The sequence below is a fragment of the Hyperoodon ampullatus genome (genome assembly GCF_949752795.1).
Source record: "Hyperoodon ampullatus genome assembly, chromosome: 15".
NCBI classification, from domain to species: Eukaryota; Metazoa; Chordata; class Mammalia; order Artiodactyla; family Ziphiidae; genus Hyperoodon; species Hyperoodon ampullatus.
This window is the reverse complement of record NC_136928.1, coordinates 17805834-17829301: the sequence shown is the minus strand read 5'-3', so window position 1 is coordinate 17829301 and position 23468 is coordinate 17805834. Positions and strand designations below refer to the sequence as shown.

The 23468-nt window shown below is 42.2% G+C and overlaps 1 protein-coding gene across 2 annotated transcripts in view; it reads left to right on the top strand.

Annotated features, from left to right (window-relative positions):
- The window catches only part of REV1 (REV1 DNA directed polymerase), a gene marked incomplete at its 5' end in the record, with an annotated part of 61194 nt that overhangs the window by 28830 nt on the left and 8896 nt on the right, over positions 1-23468 (top strand). The window contains 6 exons of one of the 2 annotated variants that reach the window (XM_079720778.1): positions 4366-4474; positions 9823-9951; positions 12420-12574; positions 14770-14889; positions 20432-20652; positions 21168-21340. In XM_079720778.1, coding sequence (XP_079576904.1) covers positions 4366-4474; positions 9823-9951; positions 12420-12574; positions 14770-14889; positions 20432-20652; positions 21168-21340 — 907 coding nt within the window. The remainder of the gene's footprint in view (positions 1-4365; positions 4475-9822; positions 9952-12419; positions 12575-14769; positions 14890-20431; positions 20653-21167; positions 21341-23468) is intronic. The other variant, XM_079720777.1, reaches the window with a different exon arrangement.

Genomic DNA, 23468 nt, shown 5'->3' with positions numbered 1-23468 from the left:
ATGAGCCCTCTTTGAAGTCAGAGTGCTCCTGTTGAAGACTTCTGGATTTTGCTTTGGTATCGTTGTTACAGAGTTAAAAGCAGAGTTGAAGTAATTAGCTTTTTCATTCAAGGGTTTTAAGGGTGTCAGTGACATCTTAAAGCAAAATCCGAAAGCAGTACAAATGGGTGGTTTATAGTTACGCTTTCCTGGGAAACGCTACTTTCCTGGGAAAGAGTGAAGAATGTTTTAAAAGGTGTGATTAGTTTGCTTTGTATAAATTTAGATTGGGGATGAAAATCATGGACATCGTTCTGTGGAAGCCTCTCCAACTTGAAAGTTGGTCACGGATCTCAGTAAGGGCACTAAAGTTTGTGTTGCTGAAGATGTGATGAGCCAGTGGAGTGAGAAACAGTAAGGCTTTAATTTACTGGAATAAGAAGATAAATGCCAGCAGTCATTCCCCATATCTTTGTTGAACCTATTTCATATGAGAAACTTTTTTCTTGCTTCTCTTAATTTTGGCTATTAATAAACAAAAATCATAAATTATACTAATCACAGTGCTGTTAAGATTTTCATGTTTCTCCCCACCTCCCCCATTAAATTCCCTGAGAAATATTTGCTTAGAAGTGAAATTATTTGGCATTGATCAGTTTCCTCATGGATGTCTGGAAAGCCAGAATTTTTTAAAATTAGTTTTTAAAAAAAATGTTAATCCGGAAATAGAAATTAGATATGCAGTAGAATGGAAGGCATGCAGTTAAATTTTGTCCCAGTTATTTCAGGTCTCAGGTTTTCAATTATAAAACTTTGGGCTTATTTTAGAAATGCTCTTAATGAAATTAAGACAAAAGGAAAGCCGGTGGGCATCTCTGCGAACCTTCCGGGATTACATTCCTCTTGCTGGTTGTGGTCATCTGTTTACACGCTGTAGGTACAAAGGGAAATAATTATAGATACATCTTTATGCTTCATGTGTACCTGTATTCTGCAGATTTCCTAAAGCTTTTCCCGGTCATTAAATCTTTTAAGAGAATTTTTAGGATTCTAGTGTTTTGTGTGAAGTGAGTAGGTGTTGAGGTTAGGAAATACTGAGCTTGTTGAGATTTAGTTATATTATGGTATTTGACAATATGGGTAGTTTCTTAAGTATTAGAAGTTTGGTTTTGTGGCAGGTTGGTTTTTCTTTTTGTCTTTTCTGTGTGGTATTATTTTAAAGATGAAATCTAAAATTCTGGAAAACAAATAAGTAGCTTAAGGGAATGCACAGTACTTGTCACGCATTGGGCACTCAGTAAAGTATTGGATGAACATTAAAGAGGGAAGGATAATACCCTGTGTATACCGTTCATAGCATCTCTCGTTACTCGGTGCTCAGAGCTCCTCCCATGGGTGGAATCTTGTGTTTGCACACGTGTCCTTACTTTACAGTCTACATGTACACATTCCTTAGAGCAGCAGAGAGCTGGTCCTCTTACGTCTTTTCCTCGCATCACAAATGATCTGACCATAAACAGTTTATAAACAGAACTCTGGCATTGGTTACTTAATTGTGTTCATCAGTGTAGCCACTGGGTTTTCATAACATTGTAATGACCTTTTATAACTCACATTCCCTCTGCCTCTAAGTGTGAGTGGTAAACCAGAAGGTAAATATTAGGAAAAGTATTGAAATTTCACTTGCCGTTGAAAACTGTCAAAAATAGATTTTCCTGTCACTAGAAAAAGTGAATATGATACTTTGTATTTTATACTCTTTCTTTAACTTGGTATCATTCACTTTAATGTACGTCCTAAGCCTTTTGACCCATTAGGATCTTACCAAAATATTTGCTACATATCACATGAATAGATTGTCCTCTGTTACAAAGTTTGGTTGCAGCTAGGCTTATACTTGGAACTTGTTTTTTCCATGCTTTTGTTCCTCTTTCCTTGTTATTCTCTGATCTTTCTTTCTCTGGCTCCTATTATTAGATATGACACCAAATTTTAAAATATTGAGGATCAGTTTAGGAATTAGAATCTTTGCCTTCTGTACAGTAGGATTGTACGTCTAGGCAAAGTATTAGAACAAATAGCATCTTTAGCCCGTTATCGCAACTTAGTTTCTTACTTGTCATATTCAGAGACTCTTTGTCTAATCAGACCGGTGTAACCAGGGCTCTCCATCCCTGGCTTCTTTGGCAGCTGCTTCCTGAGCAGTACTTAGCAGCGAGCCTTCTCATTGACGATCTTGAATTTGGAATCCGTTTATACTCAGAATTTCATGGTTGGGGGCTTTTCTCCCTTCCTGAATTCCAGAATGCAGACGTCTCCTATCCCTTCCAACAACTTCAGTGCTCATTCTAAAGAACGACAGTTTTAAAAATCGTGTTAGTCATAGATTTATTCTCAGCGATTTCTTTTTCACAGACTTGGGTCCTGGCCTCTGATTTCTCCAACCGTTCCTCCACATTCTCCATGTGCCCGTCTAGTTTGTCGAGTTTTGATGAGCAGTTCTCTACTTTGCCCTCCAGTGAGGACAGTGTGTCCCTGCATTTCCCTGAATCTCCCATGAAGCAACTCACTCCGCTCGTGGAGGGACCACGCACCCTGCCGCGCTGTGGACCAGGTCAGCCCACCCAGAGGAGAGAACACGAGGTGCCACCCCAGGCAGGGCGTTGGGAGCAGGGACCACAGACACTGTTCTCACCACAAGCATGACTTTTCCATGATTTTCAAAAGAAGTTCTTAGGTTGTTTAGCCCTTTGAATATAAGTCACCTAATTCCCCATAACTCACAAGGCATAACTCACGGGTGCACCTTTGAAAGGCAGCTGGTTTTGGCTGTTCAGGCTTCAGCTCTTCTTTTTTGGTTTAGTAGCAGCCCCTGTTGAACTGTGATACTGACAGCCCCAAAATTCTTACAGATTTTCAGCTTAGAATAATGGACTATTAAAGCTGATATTTAGCCTTCCAAAAACCCTTCAGAACACTGGGCTGTCTGCTCTGTGTTCTGTCTTTAATTTGTCCTAGGACAGCTTCTGTTAGTCACAATGTATCAGAAATCATGGCTCAGATTGTATACTCCGCTGATTTTATTTTGGATGCAAGTGGAATTTGACCCCATTGATATGCCAATCCTCAGAGTTTGATTTGCACTTATACTTCGTATGTATGGGTGCCAGAATCCAGAATTGCTTGTGTGGGTTTCATAGTTGGGTGAAAGATGATGATTACTGAGGTCAAACCAGGAAGAGTTGTTACAGCTTGTAAAGCCAGACACTCTGCCATGTTTACCTGCTGGTGCTTTACTTGGCTGATTTTTTTGTGGAACCTTATGTCTCTGAAAGAAATAGATAAATGCTGGGTTTGTTAGTTACGTGTTGTTACACTGTACTCTAAATAGATTTGTCTAGAATTAGCCGAAGTGCTATCTTAGTCTTATTTTACTGATTGTTTGTTCAGAATAGTAGAACTATGACTGAGAATAGATGTTTTTAAAGCATATTCTTCTTGGAGGTCAGTAGTATCCCAAGAGACATAACTGAAGTTGTGTTTTAATCTGTTTCTCACTTGCTAGTGACGTTACGTGATGTGCAGTCTGTAGGCTTTCTAGACTGAGTGCCTTAATATTCTTGCGTGAATCTGTAAATTTGGTTTGGATATTAAGACTTACGTGTGAGCTCTACTGTTTAGGCTAGAGTTGTAGTCTATAAAGCAATTGATAGTCTCATCTCACTTGAATGTTTTTAATTGCACATGCATTGTTAATTCAAAAGTAGAATTTCCTGAAAGGGGGGATAATACTGTGAAGCTCTTTTACCTGATGTGTTTTCAAAAGAAAAAGCTTAGATTTAGGATGGAACTTCTTATGGTATATGACCTTTTAAATTATTTTTTGATCAAATGACTTGTAGGAATTTGATGTTTGTTGAAAATGTTAATTAGCTTTAAGTTTTGCAGATAGTTTTTAAGAACATTCAGAGAAATTTACTATATTTCCCACTAACTGTTTCCCATTCCAGAGAGCTGTGTCATCCTTTTGAGGCTGTAGGAGGGGGTTTATCTTCCTGATCACTTTTCATCCTTGTCCATCTCAACAGACTTAAAGGGATATTTTATACTTATCTTTTGGTATATGTTTTTTAAAACGATTGTTAAAACAACTCTTTCGATTTATTTTGAGTTTATGTCTGACTGCTGGTGAAGACTATACTGGAGGCAAACCATTTTAGAGTTATAGATTTTCTTTTATTAAATAAGGGGATAAATGTCAATGGAGAGAACTATATTTGGAATTTATTGAACATTTAATATGAAAGGACTGGTAAACAAATTTCTTGAATGCAAGTTAAGGAAAATCAGTTTTTAACTCACAATCATTAAATTTTATTTTTAAAGCAGAAATACCAGATTCATCAATGTGGGAGAACCAAGATTCCGCACAAACAAATGGAATTGATTCTGTTTTGTCAAAGGCTGAAATCGCATCTTGTAGTTATGAAGCCAGGTATGTAGAAATTAAGGGTGTTGTAATACTTAATGAATAATTAATTTACTTAATCATTTTAATATAATCTTTTGAAGTGGATTTAGACATGCTGGTCAAGCTTATGACTTAAATGTTAGAAACATGTTATGGAAAGAAATCTTTCTAGCCTTAATCCCTTCAGTTTCCTTTTCTTTCCCTTCACAAATGCTAGATAACTTTAAATAAATACCTTAGTGTCCTGATGAGCCAGTGGGTCCTATGGTGGAAACCAAAAGAAGCTGGACATTGTCATTTTTAAACCATTGTCTCTTGAAGTATAGAGTTAAAGAATTAGATATTTTTGAATAGGAGAGGGCCTTAATGTCATCTACTCTGATCGTTCCCTTTTAGCACCGGGAAAAATCCCTTGTTATTTAAACCTCCTAATAGTATTTTTTTTTAAAGTTATGTTGAAACTTGATTGCCTGTTAAGTTATAACTAAACAGTTCCATAATGGCATGACTAATCATCTCCTCACTTAAAGTTGCAGTGTTGTCAACCTGTTATCACTAATCCTAATTACAACCAGCTGTTTCAGTACTAGAAGAAACAGACATATAATATGTTCCTCATACTTTAAAAAAATTAATCGTTTTTTAAAACTCGATTATTATAGCTGTAAAAATGGAGTAATAATGAAGTGATTTTTTTTTTTTTTTTTTTTTTTTTTTTTTTTTTTTTTGCGGTACGCGGGCCTCTCACTGTTGTGGCCTCTCCCGTTGCGGAGCACAGGCTCCGGACGCGCAGGCTCAGCTGCCATGGCTCACAGGCCCAGCCGCTCCGCGGCATGTGGGATCTTCCTGGACCGGGGCACGAACCCGTGTCCCCTGCATCGGCAGGCGGACTCTCAACTGCTTCGCCACCAGGGAAGCCCCCTGAAGTGATTAATTTAAAAGAGTATTCTTTATTTTTTCTTTCTTGATAACTGAACACAAACATTTTTACCTTTATAGCACAGCAAGCATTTATTTACACATTGTTGGCAAGTGTTAAAGTATTTACTAATTATAGAAATAGAGTCAAGTCACATCAGCTACATTTTTCAGCCTTTTTTTTTTTAGATAGTGTCTTTATGGCTTAGTCATTCATACTTTTTTTTTTTTTCTGCGGTATGCGGGCCTCTCACTGTTGTGGCCTCTCCCGTTGCGGAGCACAGGCTCCGGACGCGCAGGCCCAGTGGCCATGGCTCATGGGCCCAGCCGCTCCGCGGCACGTGGGATCCTCCCGGCCCAGGGCACGAATCCGCGTCCCCTGCATCTGCAGGCGGACTCCCAACCACTGCGCCACCAGGGAAGCCCAGTCATCCATACTTTTAAAAAATTGAGATATAATGGACATGTAACATTAACCGCATACAACGACTTGATATATATAACATTTTACAGTCTTGATTTAAAGTTGGGGTTATTCAAGCAAGTCCAGTCTGAACAAAAAGTATCTCAACGCAACATCATCTAACCAGAGTAGTTTGCTTAAATCTTGCCTGTTATTTTATAAAAAGGATATTTAAGAAAAAAGGATTATATTCAAACATGCATAATTACAAAAAATTTTTTATATAAATTTATTTACTTTTGGCTGTGTTGGGTCTTTGTTGCTGTGTGCAGGCTTTCTCTAGTGGCGGCAAGTGGGGGCTTTTCTTTGTTGTGGTGCACGGGCTTTTCATTGCAGTGGCTTCTCTTGTTGCAGAGCAAGGCTCTAGGCGCGTGGGCTGAATTCAGTAGTTGTGGCTCGTGGGCTCTGGAGTGCAGGCTCAGTAGTTGTGGCGCACAGGCTTAGTTGCTCCGTGGCATGTGGGATCTTCCCGGACCAGGCCTCGAACCCTTGTCCCCTGCATTAGCAGGCGGATTCTTAACCACTGTGCCACCAGGGAAGTCCGTAAATTATTTTAAATTATTTTCTGTTTATGACTTGTCAGACTTTTACTCCTGAACTAACTTTGCCTTTCTCACTGACAGAATTATGTTTTAATCTTTTTCATTGTTAGTTGATAATGTAGCCAAGGAATTGAACCTTACTTTAATGAAAGAGATATGTCAGATCTAAATACATTTTGCATTATTATGTTTTTATTAGCACAGGCAGTTTAGAGCTGATTTTACGCTGTGCTCAGTAGGCTAGTCTTTTCCCCCTGCTGAGTTACAGACAACGTGCTTATGATGACTGGGCATCGTGTCCTGTATCTGGAGGGTGTGATGAAACCCAGAAACACATGCTCAGTCTTTGGATTTTGCTGTTGGTGAAACGGAAGCACCGCCTTTCTGTACTGCCTCCGCAGGATCTCCCTTCTCTCCCGGCGGCCCAGGTTAGACGCTGGCTGGAGAGTGAGCACCAAGGCCACCTCAAAGTTAGAAGCATTGCCAGCTCCTGGTGGCTTTCGAGTCCAGTAGCCACAGATATGTCTGGGGTCCGGGCCTCTGTTGGTGTTTGGATGGTGCCTTTGTATTGTACCACAGATGGCTATTGTCAAGCTGAATGTGTTACAGAATAATTGGGGTGACGATATATGAGGGCCAAATGCTGTGTAGCAAGCCATTTGAGTGTCGCTTAGAGGGCAAATGTTTATTTTAAGGAGATGCAGAAAGTGATGAAAATGAATTTGTTTTAGTTGGCGAAGAAAAACATGAAACCCACAGCAATGGGGTTTTTGTCCTTTAATTGTAATTTTTCATTTTCTAGAAGGCTATTCCTAATGAAGGTCTCTTGAATACCCTTTTTTTTTGGTGGCTATATGTAATAGTTATATTTTCCTTAAGTGAGAAGGTTTTTTTTTAAATAAGTATATTCACAGTTGGATCACAGAAATGTTTCTGGGCTTGGCGTGGGGACTGTATTGTGGGCGCGGTCATCCCACCTTTAGGCACTGGTGAGTTTTCAGAAGACACAGACTTTATAATAATGGGGTCAGCAAAGGATGGGACGTGAACATGAGACGGTAGACGTCAGGAAGGTAGAATGCGTATATGTAGGTCAGAATATGTGCTCATACTTACCATAGAGAACCAGCTTTATACATAGTAAGTTAGAAGGTGAATAATGTAGACAGATAGGTAATGATATACAAATACCCTAGAATCATAAATTTTTAAGAGCAAATCATTTCTAAACCTCTGTTTTCACGTGCTTTTGTAAGGCCACTTTACAGTCCTTAATTAGTGGTATGGATGTCCTTTGCTGTATTGAATTGACAGTGACAGTGATTTACTGGTTACTTTTTTTTAATGTTGTCTAATGCAACACCAAATACCGTTGTCTGAGCATATAGCACGTGGAAGAAGGAGTGTGCTGCCTTCACTTTAAACCTGGGAGTAAACTGTTTCTGCAGCTTATGAAGTACTGGTAGTCTTTGCCGCCTGGGACTTCATTTGAGAGGAATAAATGTCACTGTAGTGAAGTTATTTCAAGCTGTTTTGTAATTGTCTTTACTCATTTATCTTATTTTATTTTATTTTATTTATTTATCTTATTTTATTTTATTTTTTTGTCTGTGCCGCATGACTTGTGGGATCTTAGTTCCCCAACCAGGGATTGAACCCGGGCCCTTGGCAGTGAGAGTGATGAGTCCTAACCACTGGACCGCCAGGGAATTCCTACTCATTTATTTTATATGAAACAAGTCTAATTTCCCAACCACCAACTCAAGGTCTTTTGCTTCCCTTAGTTATGGGAAGCCTCTGAGGTTTACCCTTTTTTTGTTCATAACTTCCTTACAGTGTCTAGTGATTCCTAAACATTTCTCTGTGAGGTGTAGGTATGCGTGAGTACATAAGTTGATGTATTACATTTTTCTAATAAGTAATATGTCCCTGAAATCTTTTGTGTAAGTGAACAATTTGAAAACGAATTTATTGTAAATATAAGAGTATTGTGCTTACAGGAATTATGTAAGACATTCCTTTAAAAATGAATACTTAGCTTTAATATGTAAGCTTAAGCTTTGTTACATGCTGAACCTCTGTATCTGGCACTACTGGGACGTTTGAGCTTGTTTGTGCACGTCTCTGCACACACTTCCCTGCCTCACGAACCAGGTCCGTCACCTTGAATCCGTCCTCCCCTAGGCCAGCGCAGGTCATCCTCATGGATGTCATGGGATACGCTGTACTCACATAGTGCCCGAGACATAAACTTTTGTTAAATGAATGAAAGCGTTGTTTTCTTCACCATCATTTGTTAATCATCTCTTCCTTTACTGTCATTTTTCCCTCTTACTAGATATTTCTCATCTGCTCTGGGCTTTGCCGTCTGATGATCTATTATTGTTTTTATATACATTAAAAATGCATGTCCTTTTGCATTTCTTTCATCTGAATGGCTTGGCGGAGTCTCTTCCTTCTTGGCTCTCACTGGTGGTCTGGGATGGGCAGGCGCCACAGGCCTCTGTGCCACAGGGCACACCTCCGTACTGAGTGAGCACTGAGTAAATATTTATTGGGTAGATGTATCAAGTAACCATTTGATGTACTTACACCTATGAGTATGTAATCTGGGGAAACACTGCTTATTATTATCTGCTTGTGTTTTTACTGTAAGATTTTTTTTTCGATTCATTGCATAGTAGTAACATGGAATTATACTCATTATGTATAATTCCATAATTACAGTTTTGTGCTGAATGCTCCAAATTACCACAGGTAAGTGGGGCGTGGAGACACGCAAAAGATTTGAAATTTACCATTTTCAATTAGGTCCCTCAAAGTTCTGGAACCCTGGCCCCTGCCCAGAGTGATGTCCCACCATGTCCAATGCTGTTGGCATCTCAGCCACTGTGGAGCCACCGCAGGAGCTTGGAATTGGTCAATTGGGAATTGGGTGGTAATAGGATGAGTACACTGTGTCTGTCTGTCGCATAGCGCTGTTTTGTGTGGTTCTGCTGTTTATATTCTTTGTCTTCGGGGGATTGAGCCCTGGCCGAACCGGGCCACGTGTGAGGGGAAGCAGACCGTTTTGACAGCACGCTCCTGCTCTGCGGTGGTTGTGGTATCACCGGCGTGTGGTGTGCTGGCATCTCTGCACAGGCGCCAGAGGTCTGAGTCTCAGGAGACGTCTTCACAGAGGCAGGAGCCAAACCTGGCCTTTGAATAACGTACTTGGGCACATCTGCACATGTCACTTACACGCATCAGACAGTCTTGTCAGTTTCCTTTTGGGGGAAAACAAACCTGTAAGTTGTCTTAATGCCTGTTTTTTTTTTACCCCTCATGAAAATGGAGTTAAATGAAAATTGTGTATCAGTGGCTTGGGGAGATACTACCAGTATTTGATATTTGATTTGGCATTTAAAAATTCCTAGTCTAACCTCCACTGTATTTTGTTCTTTCTCTAGACAAGTTGGCATTAGGAATGGAATGTTTTTCGGGCAAGCAAAGCAGCTTTGTCCCAACCTTCAGGCTGTCCCCTATGATTTTGACGCGTATAAGGAAGTTGCGCGAACGATGTATGAGACGCTGGCCAGGTACGTCGTGTGCTGCGCTCCCGCTCCCGTCTGCTCCTTTACTACTTCTACCTAATGGTGAAGAGGGTACGGTTTCCCCAGGCCTGTCGGGGGCACTTGTGCTGGACGCTCCTCTCTCCCGGGAGCCTGATCCTCTGCCTTCTGGTGTCACGGCCCCTCTGCTTCCCACGAGCACCTCCCGGAGCAGGGCTCAGGCCTCGGGGACGTGTTTGCACGGCTGGGATTGTTCAGCTGCTCCCTGGCGGTGATGTCAGTCTGATTCGGTGCCTGCCTGACTTCTTGTCAGCGGTTCCAGGTTTCCCTCTGTGGAACCAGACGGCTGAAGGATTGGAGTTTTTAACCGGGTTATTCTCTTTTATTACATTTGAATTATGGTTTAGTTTCAAATGAGAACTATACGTTAACAAGTAGAGACTTTGTCAAACCCTGTGTCCTCTAAAATCATGAGGGATGCCAAAAGTTAGTTTTGATAAAAGGTTCTAGCAGTACAGCTGGCGCTTGCACAACTTGGGGTGGTGCGGTGCTGTCCTCTGGGCGGCGGAGGGCCACGTGTCGCGGCAGCTGCCCTCTGCGCCCGGGGCGCCTCCGTGTCGGTGATCGCGTAGCGCTCCAGTGTTCACTGCTGACAAAATCCAGGCATACGTGGTCCGTGCAGTCCAAACCGGTGTTGTTCAAGGGTCAGCTGTAGTTTCAAGGTGGGTGATTAGTTGGCTTGAGAGAAAGAGATTAATTTTTAGAATATTTACAGTGTAGGTATATTGAATGTTAATTCAAAACTCAAAATTTTAGATAAGTAGACGTCAGGCCGTGTATGCTCTACAGCTGGAGTTGGCATAGTTTCTCCATAAAAGTCCGGGTAAGGTCGTTGTCCCAGGTGCTCAGCCCTGCCGTGGACGGTGGCAGCAGTCACAGACGAGGTGCGGGGTCGGCCGTGCTCCCGTCAGTCTTTATTCACCCAAACAGGTCTCTAGACAGCAGACCAGGGTCCGCCAACCCCTGGGCTGTGCTGATGTTCTGAGGGAGGCTCTTGCCTCTATCTCCACTTCTTCCCTCCTTTCTTACGCGTTACTTTGAACACCTGTTGATGGAGTGTCTACCAAGGGCAAACCACTGTTGATGCTGCCAGTCCTGTGAGAGTGGAGTCAGATCCAGGCTCTGCCTTTGAGGAGCTTACTTTAGCAGGAGAGAGAAGCACAGAGGGGCAGGTGAAGTTATCTGGCATCAGTCTGTGGACTTAGGGCTGAATGACGAGCCAGTTACAATCACAGCTGTCCTTAAGACCCCAATGTGGGAATGTCAGTGTTCCCAGGTGGAGAGGGTGCTTTTCAAGTCCTGTCCCAAAGTTGCGGTCAGTAGCAGCGCCGCGTGTGGGCTGGGAGCGGGTGGCCGAGCTGGGTGCCGCGTGTTCTGGTTACGGAGGCCCTGGAGCGGGCAACCAGCCTGCACCTCAGATCGGGGGGTTTGGCGGACGCTATCATATAATTTTAGTGGGTGGAGACATTGTTAGTGGCACATGGCTGTTGTTTGGGGAAAAACATTCCTTGTTCTCCTTCCACCTTTGGAAATCCTGCCTCTGCTTCATATTCTCCATGCCTCAGAGCAGCTTCCATATCAGGAATACCCTTCTGCTCTTGCAGATTTCTCTCTGGAGTTAAACCTAACAAAACACTCACTTCTTAAATGATTGTTGATGGTAATTAATCTGATTCGTAACCTACAGTAAGGTGTAGTGAGAGGCAAGGCCTGGCCCTCCTGGTACTTTACCAGGTGGATTATTGAAGATCCATTTCTGGTCCTGAGGCCTCTGCTGGCCTTGTGGTCCACATATTTAAGTAGCATCAGAGCCACATGGTGATTCTTCTCTTCCTTTTCCTCTTCTATGGAGAATTGAAACAGTCCTTTGTGTGAGTAGATCATGACCAAACAACAACAGCAATCAAAACCCAAAGTATTTCCACGTGCAGGGAGTGTTGCTGGTGTCCTTCTGGACAGGCATCTGGGTGATTGGCCGTCATATCCTACTGTATCCTGGGCGTTTTTGTTTAGGAGACTGTCAATTGCTTGTTTGATTTGCGTGATTTTTTCTGTTCCTCAAGGATTCTGGTAAATCGTGTTTGAACATTTTTGAAATTAAATGTTGTGACAATTCCAGTTCACTTACTACTTTTCAAATATTCAGAGGTTTACAACGGTATTCTCAGTATAGGGAAATTGAAATGGTCATTTCTGTTGTATTTTTGGTAGTTAATATGGAAAAAAAGAAAACATTGATTAACTTTGCAGTTAAAAGTTAAGTGACTAAATAGGGGCGCTTGGGCCAGTTCAGTTAAAATGCTAATATTTTTAGCATTTTAAGTCTTGTAAGGAAATGTCAAAGAAAGATACCATAGGAAAGCCTGTTTTGCCACATGTGGCTGCTTGATGTTAAGCTGTGGCTGTGACTCGGTGCCTTTGCTCTGTGTTGGCAGCTACACACATAGCATCGAAGCTGTCAGCTGTGATGAAGCTCTGGTAGACATCACTGAAATCCTCGCAGAGACCAGACTCACTCCTGACGAATTTGCAAACGCTGTCCGCACGGAAATCAAAGACCAGACTAAATGCGCTGCCTCTGTGGGAATCGGTCAGTAGCCAGCGTATCTTGTACTACTCATTTTCCTCAAAGCAGTGCTCTGGGATCGTTGAATACCGCTTGATTTTTAGGAGTGATTTTTAGGTTTCGTTTTTATCACCGTACTGCGTAGGTCTCCCACTTCTGAAACGGTTCTCGGCATGGCCTCACAGTTGGGCAAAGCATGAGATGAAAGTGTTGGAAACGTAAGTAAATGATTGATAACATCTTTGGAATAAACAAGTTGGAATATTTCTTGGTCTTCAAAAATGGGGAATACTGGATACAATGTATGTCAACAGTATTTTTTTCAAGTGAACAGAGGCGAGGTATTTAAGGCAGTGCAGTGTGAGAGGGGTTTGGAGTTCCGTGCTGTTGCGTCTTGTGGTAACTCAGTTACTTTCTGAAGCTTCCTGGACCGCTCAGCCAGCCCTGTGTTCACTCACTCGGGGCCACACGTTGCTGTTATTGACTCATCCACCCCCCCCATTATCCCCTCCCCCCAGCCCTGATCTCTTTTGTCTCTAAGCCCAGTGTTTGCTTCCTCAGCCCTTCCCATCATCGGTCCTCCTCTTGTCGACTCTCGCAGCTGTGTGCTCTGGAGCCCCCTCTGTCACCCTGAGCTTCCCCGTGTCCCTCCTGTCTGAACGAGCCCAGTGCCTCTACCCATAGGAGATCTTTACCACGTGCCTTTCCCGAGAGGAGGGCAGGGCGTGCAGCCCCACGCAGGGCCTCGTGCGGGAGCGCCACGTGCAGGTCTGGAGGCAGAAGCGGGAGTGAGGGGAGATCCTTGGCCAGAGCCTCTCTTGGGGTCTGTGTGTGAGTTTGATGAGCCTCTCTTGGGGTGTCTGGCGTGGGTGTGAGAGGCGCACCCCCAGGAACTTGCTTGCTGTCTTTAGGGATTAACCAGCCCTGGGAGGGCAGGCGCTCCCCGTCGGAGGGATTTTTAAGATGTCAGAACGTCATAAGCTGCAGAACATACAGAGCATGAGGAACACATTCACAGCGTCCCTCCGGTTACGGGCAGGCTGCCCTTTGGCTCCCTGATGTGCGGCCTGCACACTCTTCTCAGCATTCGTGTAGGACTTGCCTTCTGGGGTCCACTGTCAGGCAGAGGTTTAGTTCTTTGTTGTAAATTGTATTTATTTTAAATTTACAAGTGGGATGACATGAATATGTCCTTTTAAGTTCAAGCACATAATTAAGACAAAAATCCCAAATGATGTTTCCACTTCTCAGCCCTCTTGTCTTCAGAACTCACCACTTTTATCATTTTAGTGTGCCTTTCCAGTACTTTTTCTCTTCATGAATATCTATACATTTACCCTAGGGAAACACACTGTTTTTAATGTAAGTCTCCTGTAAAACTAAGATATGTGCTTTATAGAAGTCTTCTGTAATTCGTGGAGATTTTATTATTTTCACAGAACTTCGTCTGACCCCATTTAGGTATTTCTCAGATGCCTGATACCTTCTCGGGCTCCAGTAGCCTTCCCTCTGCTCTGCGTTAGTTGTCTGTGTCCATTCACACACCTTGGACCTCACTGTCACTGTCTGTCTTCTTTTTTAAGATGCTCATACCCTCAGTTTCTACTCCACATGTTCTGATCATACAGTGAGACATCTGGTTCTTTGGGCTTCTCCTCCCCAAGTCCAATGGCATTTCTTTGGCCTTATTTCTACCAAACGTGGATCCATTGGTTGCTAAAATGAGGGACTTCCTTGGTGGTCCAGTGGTTACGACTTTGCGCTTCCACTGCAGGGGGCTTGGGTTCAATCCCTGGTCAGGGAACTAAGATCCCGCAAGCCACATGGCACGGCCAAAAACAAACAAACAAATAAACATTGGTTGGTAAAATGAACTGATCATTGCCCACAATTCCTATAAACCTCCAGTCTTAGATTAGGACTGTTTTCTCTATTCCTTTACCTGGGTAGGAGATGTTGAAATGTCACGTGTTTTGGAACAGAAGGTAACATCTGTCCAGGAGCGATGCTGGTTATAATCTGTAATACTTAACAGAATCCTGCCAGTTTTGTACTGTGTTTGAAATGATCAAAGTTGCACATTATTTTCATTCTCTTTAGAAATTTGATAGGTAACCTGTCTGTAGATGTCTTTGTTAAGAAATTTTGAAAATAATTGTGAATATTTCTTGAATGACTTCTTTCGTTCTTTCTTTCCTTTTTTTAAAAAAAATTTATAGGTTCTAATATTCTCCTGGCTAGAATGGCAACCAGGAAAGCAAAGCCGGACGGCCAGTACCACCTAAAACCGGAAGAAGTGGATGATTTTATCAGAGGTCAGCTAGTTACTAATCTGCCAGGTAAATACAAATCGTTTCTTTTTAACTTTTATTTATTGTAAGTATTCATTAGTGCTTTTCATAGATGTAAAACGTTTCTTTCTTTTTTAAAAAATGAATTAAAAAATTTTAATCTTTTATTGAGTGCCATGGGAAACAAAATTTAGAACTCCACAATGAATATCCTTTCAGTTGATTTATCAGAACCTTAATATAACATTTTAGTTTTGCCTCTCGTGCGTTTTACTTTTAAGTATTTAAGTATTTCTCAAGTGCCAAGATCAAGGAATTCTAAGAAGTCATGTTTAAAAGAATATGATGAAATTGACTTTTGGTCCTTTAAATAAATCACAATTGAAGTAGTGTACTTCTAGACCCAAGATAAAGTTTTGAAAATCGATTCCCCTATTTACAAAATTGTCCTTCCAAACTAGTGATACTTTTCTGAGTTTACTAAACAAACAGTTTTAAAAGTAGAAAATGTATAAACCATATTAGGAAGAAGAAAACCTAAAATGAAGTATTGTATTTTGTTAACTCAGGTTGAAGTAAAATGTCCAAAAAGGCATACCTTGCTCACCTAACGTGCAGGATGGTTAGTTATTTTACTTTCTTGTGTAGTGTGGCTAGCTAACCTAGCATGTAAAAACCTTTCTCTTTGGAGAAATCAAGTATAATTCATTGTAACTGGAAAATGGTTGCCCTTTTGGGGCCTTGAACAGATGTAATTTTTGTGTGTAGGGCAGTTCATTTCACAATTATTAAATATTTAGACTTGCTTTCTATGGTAGGTACCTCTTTCTAAGAAATTTCTCTGAGCCATATAGTAATCCAGGATACCATTTCAGATCATCCTCTCCTGTTTTTGTAAAGCAGCCTGCGTTAGCTTCACAAAGCTCCCAGGTGTTTGTGGTGGGAAAGTTCAAGAGAGTATACTTTTGGTGAAAGGTTTTTTTAAATTCATTTGTTGTTAAAGGTTTTAACACTTTTAACAGTGGATTTAGTGGTATTTTTAGATGCATGTTCTTAAGCCTAAGAAAGGTATATCTGAACTAACTTAGAAATTTCTGTTATAGGCCAAAAATATTAAATGACCCAAAAGCCATTTTATGATGGGTTAGTTCTGAAGCCTCCTGACTCCCTAGTAAATAACATCCAAGAATGTGGTAGTATCAGAAATGTGAAATACGACATTTTGATGGTCAGTTTGAGGTTAAATTTGAAGAGTAACCTTATAAAATCATGCTAGCAAATTACCTTATTAGACAACACAATTTAGGAGTTTTAATAACATGTCTTATTGCAGTTTTATATAAGAAGGAACCAGTGTTTTTAAAGTGCATGTGAAATTTGAGTTCAAAGTTATCATTACTTTGGCATCTTTATTAGTTTGCTGAGGCTGCCATAACAAAATACCATAGACTGCGTGGCTTAAACAACAGCAGTTTATTTCCTCAAGAATCCTGGGGACTAGAGGTCCATGAATGAGCTGCCAGCGTGTTGGGTTTCCCCCGAGGTCTCTCTCCGTGGCGTGTAGGTGACCGTCTTCTCCCTGTGTCTTCACTGGTGTTTTCTCTTTGTGCGTCTGTGTACTGATCTCTTCTTATAGGGACACCAGTGATACTGGATTAGGGCCCACCTCTATGACCTCTTGTTACCTTAATTACCTTTACGAAGGACCTTTCTCCAGTTACAGTCACATTCTGAGGTACTGGGAATTAAGATTTCAGCATAGGTATCTTGAAGAGACACAGTTCCGTCCACAGCGCCATCTTTGTACTGCATCATTTTTGTAAGTTTTTGTTTGTTTGTTTGGTTTGGTTTTTTTTACACAGAAACAGAGAGGTTTTAGTTTTAGTTCCTTGACCTAGTCATCTTACCTTTCACCTTCATTTGCTTCCTGGCTGGAAGGACTTTACTGTTTGAAGGGCACTTGTGGGTTTACGTGTCCTGGTTGAGTTCTTAGGCACAGCCTTGAAGTTCCTAAGAGAACCTTGAAATCTGGGGGACATGGGGGCGGCCAGGATCGGCTTCCCCTGGCGATCCACCTGCTCCTCTCTCCGTCAGAACCAGCTTGTAGCCTGTGGCCGCCCAGAATTGCTGGAGAGAGTTTCATGTGTAAGACTATTGACTTTTATAAAAATCCCCAAATTTATTGTCAGGAAGATTTAGAACATTTCAGTGTGTACAACGTCAGCCTTTTCTGTTGTTACTCCTGCCCTGGAATGGTGACCCATCTCAAGTACAAGCTGTCCCTTTGAAAGCAGGCTCCACATGCACGCGGGAACGCTGTGCGGTGGAGGGGCCCACTCAGTAGTAAGTTCTGATGAGAATTCGTACAAGAAGGAAGCTTCTTCATCTTTGTTAAAAGTTTGTCGTTTCCCAAAGATAGTTGAAGATGAATACATGGTGACTGTTAACATATTGTGGCACATGCTTTGAGTAAGTTCTGCTCTGTAACCAATAACCAGAAGCGGGTCCAAGTTAAACGCGCCTCCCCCCTTGTCCCCCGCCAGCTGCCTCTGTCCCTGTGTGCCCTGACCGGTGGCTGAGCACACGGCGTGCCTGGCACACAGCACACAATTGTTACAGCCACGTAAAAGGGGAACACACACTAGTAAGTTTATGAAGGCGCCACAGAGTAATGACTGCATGTTGTGCTGGCATATAAATGACCCAGCGAGATCTGTTTAGCTAATGAAAGAATGGACTGTCCCCAACAACTGATTAAATGTGGTCGCTCTTTCCACTGTTTCTGTGGCTCTTCACAAGGCTTTCCACCCTGGCTTGTGGGATTCTGCCCCTTGTCCATCCTCTGCTGGGTGTGTGCACCCACTCTGAGGTTTCCAGCTCTTTCTTCTCGTGTCAGATAAGCACCGCGGCCGTGTAGGTGTACATGACCATCTACACTGTCCTGATATGGGAGCCACTAGCCAAGTGACGCTAGAAAATTTTAGGTTAAATTAATTAAAGTTAAATAAAATTAAAATTCATCTTCCCAGTTGTACTGCCCACATTGCAGTCAGTGCTCAGTTAACCACGTGTGGCGGGTGCCTCCTGAATTGGGCAGCACAGAAGAGAACGGTTCCATCACCACAGGAGGTTCTGTTGAACGGTGCTAACTTAGATGGCAAAGGTTGATTCTTTGGAACTTGACTTTTCTGCGTCTCTGGACTGTCAAGGTCCGGGTGCCGGGAGGAGGCATTCCTGGCTGTTCTTAGTCTGGGGTCGTCGTTCCCCTTCAAGGACAGATGCCACATCTTCGTCCAGTGGCTTGACTGGCAGCTTCCACATCTTCATTTTTCTTCTCTCCTTCTCAGAACCTTGGTTCTACGCTAGCACATTTTCCTTCATGTTCCCTTTCTAGGTGGCTGCACTCAATTTGATTCTCAAGACCCTGTTACTTCCTCCTTAGAGGGGCCTCCTTTCCTTAAAAACGCTCACACGAAGCAATCAAACTAGCACCCATTCGGGGTCTTGGTGCTGATTCCAAGCTAACTTTCCCCGCCTGTGCAAACGTCATAGGGGTTAGAGGTAGACCATCCATGCCTCCTTCCCCCACTCAACTTACGAGCTTGTAATGGAGAGGAACCTCTCTTCCTCCCTAGAGGGACAGTTCAGTTAGATTAGGTTGATCGTGGTTAACTTGGTGCTATTTAATGTAATCGTCTTTCTTCTGTACCTCTTAGTGAATGGTAATTGTGTTCTGGTATACTCAAGAGACTCTCAAAATCTACAGGTTCCCCCTGCCCATCCCAGTACACACAGTTAATGCAGGATTATTGCCTCTTGCTGATTTTGCAAATCAGGGAGAACAGGTTGGCTGCCCAGATGTGTCAGGGAAAGAACATGATCACATCTTGAGGGTGGGGAGTTGGGGCAACGATGGGACGGAAAAAAATAGAGACAGAAAGCGTTCCCTGAACACGAACAGCTGCGTAGAGTGCCTCTCTGGCTTTGGCCACCCTCATATCTGATTTGTCCCTTTCGTTGGGTTCCTCCTCCCCATCTTGAAAAATACTCCAATAGGTTTCACTTAGAATTTCGTCGTTTTGTGAATGGTCTTCCTCTGGAGGGTTCTCTTGTTTGTTGACTCAGACTCTGCTATTCTTGCTTGTTCTCTGTTCTGACTTGAACTTGAAAATGGCACAAATGGGGTACAGCACCCTTAACACGTTTCATCTGACTTCCAATGGGGACAGATTTTCTTGGGTTAAACTTGTCTCGCCCACCTCTGTGGTCACAGACCTTTTGTAAAGTTGACCACCTCCCTCCTAACCGTGCGTCTGTGTAACTGCTCCAAGAGGTTCTCCTGGCAGAACCTGGACGAGAACGCTCCTTCCCCCACTAGGGCCACTCAGAGAACTGGAGCCAGAAGTGACAATAACGGTGACAGGTAGGCGACCCCAGACTCCACTCTGAGCTCCTTGGTAACATCCTATAGAAGACCAGACCGCAGTCTTCCTCACTGATGGACAATACTGATCTCATGGTGTGGAGACCTTTTTTTTTTTTTTTTTTGGTTTTTATTTTTGCGGTACGCGGGCCTCTCACTGCTGTGGCCTCTCCCGCCCCGGAGCACAGGCTCCGGACGCGCAGGCTCAGCGGCCATGGCTCACGGGCCCAGCCCCTCTGTGGCATGTGGGATCCTCCCGGACTGGGGCACGAACCCGCGTCCCCTGCATCGGCAGGCAGACTCTCAACCACTGCGCCACCAGGGAAGCCCTAGACCATTTTAATAAGAGTTTTAGTTCCCCCAGGTTACTCTTAAATCGCTTTCCCAGACACATGTACCTTCGTTAAGCTTTTGGGCACATGGAGAGCAACAGAGCTCATGAGCATCCTTTGGGCGAGGCTCCAGCCTTGCATCTTGCAGACGGTGATGAGGGGCTGCTGCACGCTGGCCCAGCTGCGGGACACTGACTGCCTTTCCAGGGAGATAATCTTTGCTGGTAAAAGACATCTGTCTGTCCTCCCCTCGCTGCTACTTTGCTCAGGAACCTTCATCCCCACGTCACTTGTGCCACTTTGTCCAGTGTGAGAGCAAGTGACGTGTGCTTGGACCTCTGTCATGACCTCTTGTTCTAGTTCCCATTCAGAGAAAATGTGGCTGAACCATTGAGAAGTTTGGCCCTCGCCGAAGTCAGTAGAATCCGTAACACTCCTGAGTCTCCTAGTATGTCTGTAAGTCATACTATAGATTAGCTTAAACGAGTCTGTAACTTAGTTGATTTTGTAAATAAGATAGAAAACTTTTTTACTCAGTAATAAATAAAAATCACACTTTTTGGAGAACTTACTTAGTCATACACACTTGAAAAGTTCTGGTTCACCTATAGGTAGAGTCCAAATTGAGAAGTAGCTTCTAGAAATAACTTTACTAGTATGATTTGCACCAACCAAAAAAAAAAATTCTTAATCTATGAGATGCTTCAGTTATGTCACTTCAGAATTTTAAGGGAGATTATTTTAAATTAGTTGTTTGTGCATGAATAGTTATTTCATAATGCTCAATTGTTTTTAATAGCTTATATGCAGAATTAAAGAACTGTCCCTTTCCTAGGAGTTGGACGCTCAATGGAATCCAAGTTGGCATCTTTGGGAATTAGAACTTGTGGAGACTTGCAGTATATGACCATGGCAAGACTCCAGAAAGAATTTGGTCCCAAAACAGGTCAGATGCTTTATAGGTTCTGCCGTGGTTTGGACGATAGACCAGTTCGAACTGAAAAGGAAAGAAAATCTGTTTCAGCTGAGATCAACTATGGAATAAGGTTTACCCAGGTACTGCTCTCTTCACAGGTTTTACCTTATATTCTTTATATTTTCACATAGTCCTGTCTCTCCAACTAGACCATAGACTCTTTTTTTTTTGGTTTTTTTTTTTTTTTTTTTTTTTTTGCGGTACGCGGGCCTCTCACTGTTGTGGCCTCTCCTGTTGCGGAGCACAGGCTCCGGACGCACAGGCTCAGCGGCCATGGCTCACGGGCCCAGCCGCTCCACGGCATGTGGGATCTTCCCGGACCGGGACACGACCCCGTGTCCCCTGCATCGGCAGGCAGACTCTCAACAACTGCGCCACCAGGGAAGCCCTAGACCATAGACTCTTGATGCTTGAAATTCAGTCTTAAAACTCTTGCCGTTCCCAGAACCGGCAGAATGTCTGTTTTTAAGTAGACAAGAGCAGGGCACTAAATCATACACACGTTTAATATTGAAAGTTAATCTACTTGAGAAGAATTGTTAGGCATGTAGGAAAATAACACGGAGGGTATTTTTTTACGTTTGTCTTTCTGTAGCCAAAAGAAGCAGAAGCTTTTCTTCTGAGTCTTTCAGAAGAAATCCAACGGCGGCTTGAAGCTGCTGGCATGAAGGGTAAACGCCTGACTCTCAAGATCATGGTACGGAAGCCGGGGGCCCCTGTAGAAACTGCGAAATTTGGAGGCCATGGAATTTGTGATAACATCACCAGGTAAGCTTACCTTATAAAGGATATTGGATATTGATGTTTCAGTGCAGGTTATTACAATTAATGGAAAATGAAAAAAAACAAGAGTATGAATTAAAATCTGCAAAACGCTGATGTTCCTGGACGTTCTGCGGAGCCAGGTCTCAGCCCAAGGCTGTCAGAACTACGTTGACTTGCCAGGTTCCAGGCCAGCCTGTCCGTGTGTCCCTGACCGGGGCAGACTGTTCTTGGGGTCTTGAGGTCAGTGCAGGGACAGAAAGGGAGGTGGTTGTGGACTTAGTGGAAGGGTTCTGCAGGGAAACGTCAGTGTAATCATTCAGAAAATGATTTCAATGAGACATTTACTTCATTTAGGGAGGTGTAATTTCTTTTTGTGAAAAGATTAATCAGATTATGGTAGTCTCTGGAAACTGGTAGAAGGCATTTTAAAACCCTGTTTTTTTTTTTTAATGTGAGGGCCACTAATATAAAACTTCATGTAAGATTTGTGGCCAATATGAAAATACCTAATTTTGTATGCCATTTTATACTACACAGTACACTGTATTTTAAAGCTTTGGTTGATTGACAGATAAATTAAAATACAGTGTAGTAGTTTCCTCTTGCTGTCTGTGCATTTTAAAATATCTTACAGTTTCTTAGAACTGTATGTTGTGATGCATTCAGCAGTACCTAGGGGCCTCCCTCTGTCTAAGCACAATAAGAAAATCAGCCTTCATTTAATCCTTTTTGGAAAATCCAGATATTCCAAAAATCTAATTACAGCATTAAGAAAAACTGGGATTTTAACTGTACTTTATTTCCCCCAATTCAAGGATAATATTCAGCTTTTTTGGTAAGCACATATCTGCTTGCTGTTATTGGTATTTGTTCTTTTTTGTCCTAACTTCTAAAAAAGTTTTATTTTGAAAAATTTAAACATTAAGTAGAGAAAACAGTGTAATGAACCCCATGTACCCATCACCTGATCTCCACAATTGCTGGTGGGCACCTGCACCATCCTTCCTCTCCTTCCCCCTAGTTATTTTGAAGCAATTCTCAGATACAGTATCATTTCTTCCACAGATGTTAACACAGGACAGTTCAAAAATCTGCCTGCATTGCTGGCAATAAAGTATATATACATTTTTCCATGCCCTTAAAATAAATATCTTTGGATGAGACATCATAAGGCATAAATAGCACGTGATTAATTGAAACAAGTGTAATTTTATAAATGTAATAAAATGTAGATCAATTGTAAGCCATTAATTTAAGCCTAACGTTTTGGTGGTATTGTAACTGCATAAGAAATGCTTCAGGTGAGAGGTTATGAAATATTATAATACTGATCCTGTATTTCCTCTAATTCAGGGGTTGGCAAACTACTTTCTGTGGGCCAAATCCAGCCTGTGGCCTGTTTTTACATGATTCATGGGAGCTAAGAATGATTTGTATATAAGAGATTGTGAAAAATGAAGAATAGGTGAAAGAGACAACAGAGTACAAGCTATTTTCCAGCTGGCCCTTCCCAGAAGTAGTCTGGACCCGTGCTGTAGTCAAACTGAAGTCCTGTGTGGTTTAGGAAACTCAGAAGTGTATAATTATTCTGTAATCTCTTGTAATTGGCCTTAATCAAAAGCTACATGGCAATCATGTGACTCACAGGCACATTTTGATACTGTCATCGATATGACAAAATTTAAGTTGCATAAGTCAAAGAGCCACATGTAGATTGAGATCTGTGGCTTGATTATCACTTAGGAAAATTTTTCTTATAACAGTTTTCCTTTTGGGAAAAGACTTCTTCCTTCTTGGAGTTCTTTTCTGTATATGTGTTTTTAATTTGAATTGTGTGTGTATATATATATATTATATATGTTTTTTATATATCTATATATAATACATAATATATATATTTAAAAGTGATAAACTTTTAATTGAAAAGGTCAAATACAGCTTCCAGTCCTTTGCACCTCTCCCCAGCTCTGAGCACCATACTTTTCAACCTTTTTGTGGTTTCTTCTGATACTTACATCCACATTTCTAGATATATACTTAAACTGCTGTTTCTGTCTCGAGCCCTGCAGAACGTTCGCCTGACTTCCTCCTGTAGAAGAGGACTTTCTCCCTTCTCTCCTCCACTGCCTGT